Source organism: Metopolophium dirhodum, chromosome 4 (genome assembly GCF_019925205.1).
Source record: "Metopolophium dirhodum isolate CAU chromosome 4, ASM1992520v1, whole genome shotgun sequence".
NCBI classification, from domain to species: Eukaryota; Metazoa; Arthropoda; class Insecta; order Hemiptera; family Aphididae; genus Metopolophium; species Metopolophium dirhodum.
In genome coordinates, this window is record NC_083563.1 from 21,390,037 (window position 1) to 21,404,762 (window position 14,726).

The following is a 14,726-nucleotide window of genomic DNA, read 5'->3' on the forward strand; positions in this document are numbered from 1 at the left end:
CTTGAACATCTTGAGAAGTATTCGTGATATTTTAATTTTGAAACGAGTATGAGTATTAAATAATTTAAAAAAAACTTCAACTTTAAAATGCTCATTACTTAGTTAAAAATTCAAATATAATAAAAACCTTTCAAGGTGTTTTAACAATATTTTTTCCTTTAAATATTATAATAGTGTAATACACACAAATATTAAAAAAAAACAGAGTAAAACGGATTCTCTTTCACGTAAAATTGCTATAATAAATAATAAGACGAAGACAACCTATTCGGGTTAACGTTCACGCAATGTATAAAATAAAAAGCTTAAAGTCTAAAAAACAATAAACACAAAAGTTCTATAACAGTTAAATATTATTATAACCTATCTATCAAGACATTTTTTTTAAATATATTTTATATATCATATTTCATTGGTATTTTATTTTAATAATTAAAATTATCGACCAGATCAACATGTTCATTTTTGTAAATACAATAATATGAATGGTTCCTTAAAAAAAAGAACATGAACGACGAACGTGAACGATTTCAATCAGTAGAGATTATAATTATTTTAATATTAGAAACGACAACATAATTTTCGATAATTGTACAACATTAATCAGTTGGTGTTGAATCAATTTTCACAATATTATTAGCAGGGACTGGAACCTTTAGGATTTTTTCGATTCTGGTTCCGGTTCGGTTCTCATAAAAAAAATATAATAGGTTCCGGTTCCAATTCCGGTTCTTAAAATTACAAAATATGGGTTCCGGTTCCGGTTAATTCCGGTTCTTACCGGTTCTTAGAAATTAGTTTTTTCAAACATTACCTATATCGCTTATTAGGTAGATTTTTTACTCATAAAGTCATAATTTGGCCCTGTCTTATAAAATAAACTTTTATAATTGTATTTAAATACGGATACAAATAGATCCATTCAAAATGTGTTTAAAATACATTTCAAATACTTTTTTCATTTTACTCAATATATTTCGGTGTGCAAAATTAATTTTATAATTGCAAATTTAAAACAGTGTAATGTTAGTACCTATGTTATATTCATCTAGATATTATTAGAACTTTTTGAACGTCCTTCTTAAATTTAAACTGAAAAATGTAAACTAATAAAACTTGCTATTTAGTAATTTTGAAATCTTTTATTATTAGGTGGGTAATTAAAGAATTAAAAAGTTTTCACATTATAAAATCGGAAATTAATTTTATTATTTTACTAGGTAAGAAATTATTAATTTAAGAAGTGTATTCAATTTTATTTAAAATAATATTTAGACACAGCTTTCTAACTTACTCAATAGCTAGTTATTTGTTGAGAACTGAGAAGTTCTAGAACGATTTATAAGATCAGTACTTGAAACGAAGATTTCAAATTTTGAATACCATACATTATTTTTTGGTTTTCTTAAATTATTTTGAAATCGTTATAATTATTGACCATATATTATAATATAGTGCCGAAATTGATTAATTATCTAATTAATAATATACTATTTAGTAGTTAAGATTCCAATTTATTAAAATATGATAGTCCATGTTATTGAGTGTCATTAGGTAAGCAATTATACTGCTTTTACTGTTAATATAAAATAATAATAATTTTTATGAATCGTCTCGTTAAATATCACTTTTATTGGGTGGCGGCATACATGCAAATCAAAAATACTTTAATTTGTATGCCAAATATATTTTATGTGCGGGGAATACCGCGGGACAGACGCTAACGAAAAGCTGTCACGTTTGAATCGATAAATATTTAAACAACTGCATAAAATAGGTCCTCTCCAATACTATAAAATATAACGATGTATAGACAACTCAAATGATTTGTGTTCATATCTCATGTTTAATGCTGAAATTCGTTATTTTTGTCATAAGTACATAAACCTATCTAACAGAGTGGAGTGATGAATGTATTGATTTTACAATGATGTTGTGTGTGTTTATTTTGTGTCTGTCATTTCCTTCTAGGCAGTAAAAATGGTTTGATTTTTTTACATCAGAAATTTTTCTGGTATAAAATTGACTCTAGTCGATACTATACTGATGTAAAGTAAAACAGTAGTTTTCAAAAGCGTCGAGGAAAACCAAAATAGGGATTTTTACGCTAATTCAGTTTTTGACAAAATTAATTTATTACCTAATTTTTAAAATTTAAAATGCACTTTGGTAGTTTTCTGTGTGTAACTCAAAACCTAATAGCCGTAGATACTTCACATTTTCACCAAATGTTTATATGGTATTTTCCTATATGTATATGATCAACTTTTCAAAATATTTTGACTCTTTTTTTGAGCTATTTATAGACATTTAATATTATTTAATTTTTTTTTTTATTATAAATATTGATAAAAAAAAACCGTTACTAGGTCAAAAAGTTTGAAAATGTTATGCAAGGTTTCTCATAAATAGCCTGATAGCAGTTGAAAAATATAAAAGATCCATAGACTTAATTTTAAGTATTTAAAGTTCATATTTTGACAACATTTATCAAAATCTCGAAAATTTTCAAATTATTTGTAGTTAAAAATTATGAAATGTTCAATTTTTATAGCTAAGGATTGAAAATTGAAAACAATGATTCTCATAAATAGTTTAAACTGTAACCAACAAATATAAAAAATATATAATCACAGATATTTTTATATACATTTTAAGTTGAAACTTGGGTGAAATTACATATTAAATCCAAGAAAAACGGTTTTAGTTATTTTGTCATAATTTAAAAATATTATACTTAGGTATATGAAACTTTTAGGGTATATTATTATATTTTATACACACAATGGCATTTTAAAATGTAATTGTTTTGGGAAAAATGAATTTAACCTTCTGTTGTACTAATGCCTGATAGTAAAATAAATTACTTTAATCATAAAATATTATTATAATATCATCAAAATATAAACTAATTACTTAGTAATATTATAGGCTGAGCGTCTTTGATCAGAATCGTTTTTCGTATACAATGATTTTATATCATTGAATTCAAATTAAACACATCCATTACAGTGACTTCCTAGACACCCAATGTGCAGCAGAGCGTTACCCAATCACCTGTTTTTTTTATAACTAAGGATTGAAAATTTGAAACAATGTTTCTTATAAGTAGTTTATATTGTAACAAAAATAAGTAACCAAAATCGGGCAAATTGGGAAATTGTTGCTTAAAAAAAAAATCAATTGTATAATTATTATATAATTTCATTATGTACCTACCTATTGTAATAGATATACAAATATACCATAATTAGAATTTTAATTCGTTGGCTGATGGCAACAACTTGTTTCACTTGTGAAATTTTTTTATATTTATTCGTTTAATTGCATTGAGTTACATTTTTTTTTAATTACCAACAACAATATTACTTATTACCTAGATGTTCACCTGTAGTCTGATTGAAGGGGCGTCACCATTTTCGGCTAAAACTTACCGTTCCCTTTTCGGCCAAAACATACTGTTCCTTTTACAATTATAACAACTGAACTTAACAATTTTTATATTTAATCAAATATGATTGAATCCAAAAATGTGATTTTTTGATAAACATTCTTACCTACAGTTGAGTGAAAAAATAATAAAATAAAACAATTAAAAATAAAATGGCTTAACATATTATTAACTTAGTCAAATAAACTAACAATTAATTTTTGTTTAAAAAATGTTTCTATTTTTATTACCTTTACTCTTCAATGTAAGTTTAATTTCGTTCATAGTTGGTTATATTTTACTATCATAATTATTATTATATACCTATTCTTATTACCTATATGTGTTATATGACTATATTAATTTTTATTCGATTTATGTAATTAATAACATTGATTATAAATACTAATATAAATATATAATATAATCAATTGTAATAATAATATGTTAAACAGTTTATTGCCAATTGTTTTATTTTTTTCAGTTATTTTACAGTTGTAGGTAATTATGTTAAAATAATCACTTTTTTTGGATACAATCGTATTTAATTAAATATAAAAATTGTTAAGTTCAGTTGTTATAATTTTAAATTTTAAAGAAAACTGTAGATGCTGGCCGAAAAGGGAAGGGTACATTTTTTCCGAAAAGGGGGCCGCCTGATTGAAGGAGGCTGATCGAGGTAGATGTAGTCGCTATTGTCTAGGTATGATGGGTGCTTTTTGTTGTGATTCTCTAATAATTCAGGGATCTTTTGTTTTGATACAATCTTCTATCTATTTATAATTTGAATTTTTATTTATAACAATCCTTATTTTATTTTCAATACATAATTCTTTCTCTTCAAACTTAGAAGAAAAATTTGGTTATAATAATATTGTGGTATATGTGTGACTTGTCAACACCTTGTCGTGCGTATATTTTAATCATACCAAATGTTTAACTCCATTTGATTATAAAATATGGTACCCATGTTAAGTACATATATGTAGATAATATGCACTACACGGATAGTTCATAAATGTATAGGTTAGCCGTTAGGCATTAGTTTACAGTTTACTTTTGTGTATTTTGTGTGACGTTGTTTACGCGTCAGTGCCATATGAAAATATTTTTTTTCGAGTGTAAGAATATTATTTTTGATCTAGGATCAATTCTGGATTAATTATGACATCATGACGTTCTTGAGTAATATTATCGTTATTCCATTACTTTTTAATTTAATTCATAACGTCCGTTCAATAGACCAAGACTATAATACAGGTTTTTATAATTTTATTTCTCGATAATGATTTACAATCCGCAGATACTATTATTATTTGTTCAATATTCATACAAGTATATAAAATAAAATAGAATCATAATGATTTAAATTTTCTTAAAAAAGAAGTAACTGAACAATCGCCATTGACATGAGATAGTTTTTATTTAAATTAAAAAAACATGTTCAAATTATTTGAAGCTTTGAAGGGCATATTTTTGTGATATTTAAGGATAATTTTCAAGGTTTTTTAGTAGGTACATCAAAATCTAGGTCCTAGTAATTATACTATTGAGATAACTAAAAATAGACTTGAGGGACAGTACATTTATTTTTACATTATTTCTTCCACGCAGTGTTTTATAGTTTTTCGACTCGTGGTGGACTCACCATTCTGTTTTATAGTATACAAATAACATATCAAGAGGAATGACGAAGAATAAAAAACTTTCACGTTCTATATGTGCATTTTTTGTTCTATGTATAATGTATATTGTATAATGTACATAATATTTCTAGATAGAATCCCGAAATCTGTATACAGAAGACAGAACTGCGTACCGATTGTGTACGTAACCGGTTCTCACTATGAAGTTGGATATATGGTCGTAAGTAAATTTAGCACATGAATGTTGTACTATTCGAATTTGTTTTTTCATACTATTGTCTATTTGCATTGCACCTATGATGAACTACGTCCCGTGTATAACGAGATTGTCTAGTTTTTTTTTTAACAATATGTTACCTTGTTCTAACAAACTTTGAGTTTTTTGTCCAATTTTTAGAAAATAGTGCTGTGTTAATCCTGATTATTATTATAATATATCTAAGTGAAATTAAAGCCATGTACATGAAATAAATACAAAATACAATTTTTACAGTTTCATATTGAATTATAAATATAAATTATATAAATTATAATATTTGGATAACGATGAGCGTCGAGTGCCACCGAACAATTGTCAGCAATAACCATACGATTATATGAGTAATTATAAACCCGCCTGACCGTTACCCTTTCAAATAACCCACCTTATCTCTCATACGAACGTTATCTCAAAAAAATCTTTTAAAAATCATTAAATTATTTTTGGAGGTATTTTTTTCTTAGAGTTTAGCCAAAATTGTTTTCCCTGTTATTTTTTTTTTATAAAATGTATGATAACCCTAACCTATACGGATATACGACACGATTAGGTTAGAATACTGATGATGATGATGATGTGATTACGGTATTATGTGTCGTACGATATCTTTTTTTATGTACATGCAGGGACAGACGTTCGGAAAAGTTATAAGAGATTTTGTGGACACATATGAGCCGTTGAAAGAGTATTTGAAAATTTATGAAACGTCCGCGGATGGGAGACAAGTATACAACGAATGTCTAGAAACGACGGATAAGTATTTTCCTCAATACTTGGTCGAGCTCAAAGGAATGGCCACCGGCGCTGACGTTCCGTTCCATAAGGTGCGTAAAAATGCGTCGAAAACTAGTGGTTTTTTACAAATAAAAAATTTTAAAAAAAACTTGAATATTATAATGTTGCGTTTAATAATAAGTAATATATTTTTAGCTTTTCCTCATCCATTTGGACGATATACTAGTGTCAAACGTCCGGGATACTAGTGCTGATACGAGTGCTGGTTGTTCTACATTAATGGTGAACATACCGTGCAAAGGACAGGTGAGGATAGGCAATTATTGCTGTACGCACCTCCATTTGTGGAACACAGACCTTGGAAATATACACGAATGTTGAATTAATTTTTGTGATTTAAAAAAAAATATTTCAATATTAAAAATATTAATTTAATATAAGTTTTTATGTTGTTTGAAATATACGTAGGGGTACTACCTATGGACACACAAATTTAAATGTTTACTAGTTTTTATCATAATTTATATTTTTAGGTTTTTTCTTTTTTTCTTTCCAAACGTTAGAATTTAATATTTTAAAGCAAAATACTTTTATAAAAAAAATGTGTGAAAATGCATAGTGCATTCACAACTGAACGCTTAGTATTCGATGTATTTTGCACGTTGAAAACATTTTTATGATATACTTTTTACCGTTGTCGTCGTTTCAGTTTATCGGACACAACGAAGACGCCTTGAATGCGACGATAAATCATTTTTACATCGTTAGCGCTCACATCAAGCCGAATGGTAAAGAAGGCGGCGGAATATTTCCGATAAGAGAAGAGAAATGGGAAGCGATGACTTACGCCGGTTCGCTGTCTGGATACGCGAGCGGTCACAACTACCATGGTTTGGTGTTTTCGATCAATACGATATTCGCGAAAAAACTCCGCAGGAATAAAATACGTGAGTTAAACTACATTAACGCTGATCACAAGTTAATGCACGATCATTGATTAAATATAAGGATAATTTAATATATATATATTATCAAAGACACTGTATACCGATGGGCGTTAGCTAAGACGCTAAGAGTTGTATATCATAAACACCAAATTTTACAATTTTCGTTTATTACACTAAAAAATTCGTGTATAATTTCTTTCTTTTTATATCTCATTAGAGTATCAACCATACGTCCATACATAATGAAATATAATTGCGTGGCTAGTATTAGTGAAATAAAAAAAAAAATGTATGACAATAAATTTATATCAAACAAAATGGCCTTGTTCAAAATTGTTTTGAGCTATATGTTTGCGGTGGCCCAGATTGGAAAACAAAAGCAGCTGACAGAGAGTCATGGAGGATTGGTTGTTTGACGGGATGGTCCTAGTGGCCGATAATACCCAAGAAGAAGAAGAAGAAGAAGTTTGCGTTGCGGAAAATATTTTAAATATTAAGACGTACAAACTATTTTTTATGACATATTATATATTTTGTGCGTTTAAACAGATGACCTTAATTTCATGGATAAAATTTAAATCCAAATATAGTAAAACATAATGGCTTAAGTCTTATAATGATAGAGAAATTTATAAATTCGGTATTAATTATTTACTGTAGTAGAATACAAAATCCATTAAAGTATGGTAGCGTACTAGTTATGGTTTGTAAGGGATATTATGGTTTTTAGTTTTTACGGGAACGTCGAAGGATAGGTTTGGTTAGGACTAAACAGTGCTTTGGACATAATAATTTTAGACATGATTGCGAAAGCTTCTTATCAGAGTCCAATTGAAATCCCAAAGTTGCATAAGCTTTATACATTATTTACTTAACTTCTTTATTCTGAGATCATTATAAATTAAAGCTTTATTAAACTTCATAATATTATGTTATGTTATTTACTTAACTTATGTGTTCTAAAATGATAGTTAAGTAAAACTCTAATGCTATCCGCTAGTGTTCTTTCTTCACTATTGATACGTTCACAAAAATTCCTTAGATCATGATTAAAATTCAAGAACACCTTAGTATTAGGAGCGTGCCTCGGGATTTAGAATTTTAGAACTTTGGACACAATTGTGAAAACTCTTTATTGGAATTCAATTGAAATTAATTTCAAAGTTACGCAAATTGTATACACTATATTTTACTCAACTTATAATATAAATATAGTTAAAATAATATTGCAACTTAATTTAATTCATTAAAATAATGTTATAGAATATATAGGTATAATATTAATTTCTTAGATCTAGATTATCTTGTTCTAGGATGGGCTCGATAGCGAAATGAAGCAACAAGTAATGTTATGAGTAGTACAAAATAGTTAATCCTATGACCATACCCGATATTCTAATGACCCAATGTGTACACATGTATGGGCACGTACTAGTTTGATTGGTAAACATAATATACTGGCGTGGACGATGTGTCTTGAGATTTTATTAAAATAGACTGCTGCTGATTTGGTTTTGAAAAGCTCTTATAATGTGGGTATGAAAATAGTATATCTCCTCTAGTATTGATGAGTATCGGTCGTACGGAACGTTTGGTCCATACCATGCGCTCGTTGCTCGTATATTACTGTGTATATTTTGACACGAAGTTAAGGACCGTAAAACGTTTGATTGAAAATGGGTGTGGAATATCTAATGTGTTACATCGCTATCATTCTACATTCCATATGGAATGCTATTTGAATAGTTATTGTGTCTGCTCATTAATAACTAACGAACTATTTTATATCATAATATAAAATAAATGTATACAAATATCGTCTTACATTAGCCGATGGATTCATAAAACGATTTTCTGGGAAAAAAGGCAAGCAACTTTTGGCTACTTAGCCATTGATATTATTACTGATGTGTACTGATATTAGCTGTCCAGCCACATAATTTTAAAAGCGTCACCAACAAGTAATGTGCTATAATAACTAAAATATGCTATTAATATGTAAGATAAGTGTTCGCAAATGGTGATCCTGCCAGGTTTATTTTAAAAATATTATAATCTGTGTCACGGCGTAACATATAGGCAAAATAGGTGCATTACTGTGTTCATGAACAAAAATATTATGTTTAGAAGTGTCTTACGTGGAATTTTTAGTACGTAATATCAGTATATCACTATGTTTTTATTTTAAGCATGCATTGATATTTTAGTATAGAGCTTTGATAATTGATTGAAACAAATGATTTGAATACTACAGTCATAAATTATCATAATATTTATTGTGACAACTCATCATTACGCAACAAAAAAGTCAAGTGCTGCAATGATAATATGCTAGGCCATTCATTGAATTGATTAATATTGGGAAAATTTGTTTTGGTAAATTTCAAGTGGCTTATCATCGGATGGACTTGGGAGTTAAAAATTAATATTGACTCAACTACAAAAGTAGAATATATTTTTTAGAAAAAAGAAACACGTATTATATGTATTAGGTGCCAGACCTAACCTAAGTCACCTAACCTATTCTTATATTATGTTTGCATATTTTATTTTTGTAATTTTATTTGTAAGTCTACAATATTTGATATTAGTGATTTTTTTACGTATCTATTATTGCATTTTAAATGTTTATTAATAATTTTTAATAACGTTCTTAAATTCATGTGCTTGACAAAATTAAGTCTTATAATCATACTTACGTTTCAGCTCGAGTGTTTTTGACGCGAGCCTTGTTGGCTTCTAAGGCCAACATAAATGAAATTCAAGAGATACTAACCAACCACGGAGCTGGTACAGCGGACGCGTTTCACGTAAACGCCGGTTTCCTTGACGGAAGCAGGTGTACCCGGGTATTCTATTCGATCGAGGTGACCCCGTCGGAAATCGATCGGAAGTCAAAAGTGATCGTAAGATCGATAGACACCGCATCGACATCCTTTTACACGAACAAGTGACCATCCATACAATAAAATAATACAATATAAGTCATAATAAATGATATAAATATTTTTTACCGATGAAATATTTCAACAGTTGTTCACGTCCACTCAATCAGAAGTTTCATACTCACTGTCTAGGTTTTAGATTCTGCGTGAAGTGATGAACTTAACTATAGGTTCAATATATTGAATTTAAAATAATCCAATGTGCCAATGTGTTATTTTTTTGTGTGTCTACAATGTCTCTTAGGAGTAGTAAAAATTTTCAATTTTTAATTTTTCGGGTGGTTTTGGTAGTCAATTGAATCTCTGTGCGGTAAATGTCCCAGTATTTATCAAACAGAAAAACTGGAATATGATATACGCAACACCGGTTCGACAAATTTATTTTAATTCATAGTATCAACTGTAAGGACTTGACATTTTACATAATTTAGAAAATATTTAGTTTAATTTTAATCCATTACCAACAGAAAAGTAAATAACTAATAGTCATATAAATAAAGAAATTATAAAATATCCTTAGACATAAAGTCTGACTTACCATCATTGCTCAGAATCGTTTTTCGTATGAAATTATGTGTCATTAAATTACATTTTTAACACCCATTTATTACACTTATTAGTGATTACTAAATGACAATAGGTACTTCGAAACCTATTACACAACAGAGCAACTTATCCTCTATGATGTACGTTTTACTATTTTTATTTTTTGTGTCTGTGTACACGATAAGTAGTCGAAATAATGCTTCGATTTTCAACTTCAGTATCTTGTTTGATGGGAGTGTGAATTTAGTTGTTGCATTGGAAGGTCGAAATTCCATATTCCCCGGTTGTTTCTATAAGCATTTTCAGATTTCAATACACGATAACATTTTCAAAATATTTTGATTTGTTTTTATTTCTGTTTACGGACATTTTCATTTTCCAATTTGTTAAGTTTTTTTTTCTAAGAATGTCAATAACATTTTAATTGTTGGGTAATAAGCTTGACAATTTAATATAAGGCTCCTATATTTTATCACAATGATATTTGAAAAATATGAAAAATCCGTTGTCACAATTTTTACAAGCATTTAAAGTTCAAATGTTGACAAAACACGTACAAATCACAAAAATGTGCAAATTATTTTGAGTTAGAAATTCATAAAAAAATTTTCTTTTTAAATCTATGATTTGAAAATTTAATACAAGATTGCTCATAAATTTGTCTTCCTTTATCGAAAAAATGTCTACAAGAAAGTCAAATTAAATTGTTGTGAGTGTTTGAAGTATAGATACTTGATTTTAGGAAAGTTTTTGTGACTATTAAATTTCAGTGACGTTGATTAGAGGGGTGTGGGGTGCTTTTTCCCTCACGGCGTATTTTACACTTTGGTTTTCTAGGGCTCTAGCCCCTGTAACTATTCAATCCTAGTTACGCCCATGAACTTATCATATTTGTAATTTTGTATTGTTCTGAAAATATTATAAAAATGTACAATATAATTTAATCTTAACAATTTCATATACATGCCTTAATAACTGTTTTATGATCGCAAAAAATATATCACCTCTTGTCCACACAACACGTATTAATAGAATAAAATTGCGTATTTTGTTGATAGATTACAATTTTCGGATTGCGAGGAATTAAAAGAATCTGGTTGGAAGAGCAGCGTGGCCAGAGAAAAAACGTTTGAGGAAATAATGTTACAGGATAACATCTCAAGTTTGGCAGACATTCTGAGAATATTGGGATCCACTCGAGGTGGAGAGTGGCAAATTTTTAGGGACAGGGCTAACGATTTTGTCAACACGATCAATCTTGGTAAGTTAAAATTAAAGGGATATGAAACATTGACTAAAATACGATGGTTGTCGATATTCCTGTACGATCATAACCACATAATTGAAGAATTGCAATTCTTCTAGTTATAAAAAAAAACTATTATTAAGATAAAGATAAAGAAAAAGACAAAGACTTTTAATAGAAAAACTTTAGACTAGTACCTACTTTTTGGTTCCTTCAGAAACCAATAAATAAATCGACTTAAAAGACTAGTATCAATTACCTATATGATAGTGTTTTAAGCTGCTTGTATGTTTCTTTTTAGTTTGAATAAAGACATTAGTCTAGAATATTGAAGAAGCTTTCTAGTAACGAAATGAGTTTAGTTTATGTACTTCTTTGAGACAAAAGCAAAAATTCTCGGTACCTTATTTTTTGGTACTATTTGTAGATATTTTAATTTTTTTGACTTTTTGATGTCCGTTTGAACAATTTTCGGTTTTAACTTTTAAGTCGAAAAATCTTGAAAATATAGTTCAAGGTTTCTCATAAGTTTTTCTTACAGAAACATAAAAATCTCAAAAAAACATATCCAATACTTTTCTAGTTAAAATTTTGATAATATATAAAAATATAAATATAAAATTGTATTTATTTATTTTATTAAAACTTCAAAAATATTATTCTTAGGGACTTGAAACTTTTCATTACTATGTATATAACTATATATTTTACACAATGACATTTTCAAAATACTTCGATTCATTTAAAACTATTTAAACCAGACCATGTAACGTTGGTACAAGTTAATGACAGCTAGATTATACAAATGATAATATATAATATTATTATATGCAATTTGTTTTTTGATTTGAATTATTTCAACTAACTGTATTACTAATAGAAAAGTAAATTAATAATTTCCATCTATTTGCTGCACACAATAGTAATCCATGCTCAGTGCAATATAGTACCTAATATAAATTATAATTGTTGTATTCCTCCCGCCACTTAAACCATGTTTTTTTAGTAGCGATTTATCTAAATTTACCTATTTATAATTTTTCTATACAGGTTATGAAATATTTGTGTAATATTTTAATTTAGCTCATCAATTACATCGTTAAATGTTGGATTAGTTAGTATACATTTCAGTATAATAATTTGTTTTTTAAAATTATTTTTTTACAGGAGTTTTTGATTTTGTTGAAAGAACGTGGACGATATGGACAAATAATCCCTTGACCAATCCTCCTATTATAAAGTTGCCGTTAAAATTCACGACTTTCATCAGTCCTACTACAGATATAGGAACTGAGAACCAACCATATATGCACAGAATTATGTCAGAGGTTTCTGACATTTATAAAAATAGTTTAGAGAAGTTTAAAAAAATGTTTGATATAAAATTCTATTAATCCAAATTTAAAACTTTAATTTTACAAGGGCGTTCATGTTTTTCATATTTAATTACTTATGAACTATTGTACTATAATAAATATGGAATTAATAAACTAATAACCAATTTATTTTTTAATACCGGCTATCTATAGTTATATATTTCTGAATAAACCTTGTTGCATGATGTAAATTTAATGTAAATAAAAATATGTACGCGTGGGTTATGTAATATTTAGGTATATATAGGTCAATAAAGGGCTCAATTAATTTCACTAATTTAACATTGTTATTACTTAAGTTTATGCGTACCGTTGTACCTATGTTAATTTATTATGATTTATAAACATTAATTTTCTTAATGCAATATTTAATACAACATTAGCAAATAGTAACAACTATATGTTTTTATTTTGTAACATCACAAGTTCTTTTCTTATCTTATATACATTCAAATTAATAATATATAATACTTAATGTACATTGCACATATTATCGATCTTAATATAATATATTACAAAATAACTGAATAAATTCTGATAAATCACTTTTGGATGGTATTCAAAACAAAGAGGAAGTCAAGAATTGATATAACCCATAGCTCAGATATGAGATATCCATGTATAGGTTTATCTGCTACTATAAATTATGTACTTTGAATAAAGGTTAGACTCAGTTAAAAAATAACCAGTTGAATTGATGTTCTGTGATTTGCTTCCTTGAAGAGTATTGAGCAAATACGATTTATTATAACAAGGAACAATTTTTTTTGCGATTGAAATTTTAAATTGATTTACTTGTGCATTTTGAATACGGTTCTTTATTGAACTATCGGGGCTAGCACCTTTGTAGAGGCTAGAGCACCACGCCACATCAGCATCCTGTACTTTTATTGATTCACAATATCATAGCATGTATATTTACTACGGCGCTTTGGGTAGGCAATTTATAATTTTGATAATAATCATATTATATTTTATCAGTCATTCGTATCATAATAATAATTTTCCATAATTTTTGTGCGAACCAAATTATTGTAATTTGGAAATTCTTATAGCATTAATGGAGAACATGATGAGTTCCTGGAATGATAATTAGGGGCAATTTTGTGTGTTGCTCATGCTTGTCTATTACTTTTTTTGTGACGCTTCGCAGGGACATGATGAATTAAAATGATACGACATTTATTATAAAATTGCGATTGCTGCGATCTAAGTCGTTCGTCGTTGTGTTTATCCAATCTTAATTTTTATGGTAAGTAATTTTAACAAAAATGAAACGTATTATTACGTCCACGTCGCATCATAATTATTTTTGCTTTTCAACCATCCGTTCGCGAAAATTATCTTATTCCTATATATTTTTATTTGAAGACGTGTTTCTGCTGCCATTAAAAAACATAATATTAGTGTGAGTCTATTTTATACGTCTATATATCGTTCAACAATAATTATATTATATTATCTTATACAGTGCAATTGCATTATAATAATTATAATAACTTGGAGAGAAGTTATGCCATTTCAAGTAACTATATTAACCTTATATTAAATATAACAATATTGTAAAGATCATTCAAAAGAGGTTTCAGTTTTTTC

At 27.9% G+C, this 14,726-nt stretch overlaps 1 protein-coding gene across 1 annotated transcript; it reads left to right on the forward strand.

The window, feature by feature from the left end:
• Positions 1-4,450: 4,450 nt before the first annotated feature.
• On the forward strand, positions 4,451-13,267 carry LOC132942637 (beta-alanyl-dopamine/carcinine hydrolase-like). The gene is made up of 8 exons (XM_061011201.1): positions 4,451-4,690; positions 5,208-5,296; positions 5,962-6,159; positions 6,266-6,376; positions 6,780-7,017; positions 9,724-9,967; positions 11,567-11,769; positions 12,922-13,267. The coding sequence occupies exons 1-8, from the start codon at positions 4,603-4,605 to the stop codon at positions 13,146-13,148; spliced, it is 1,398 nt and encodes a 465-aa protein (XP_060867184.1). The 5' UTR covers positions 4,451-4,602; the 3' UTR covers positions 13,149-13,267.
• Positions 13,268-14,726: the final 1,459 nt, after the last annotated feature.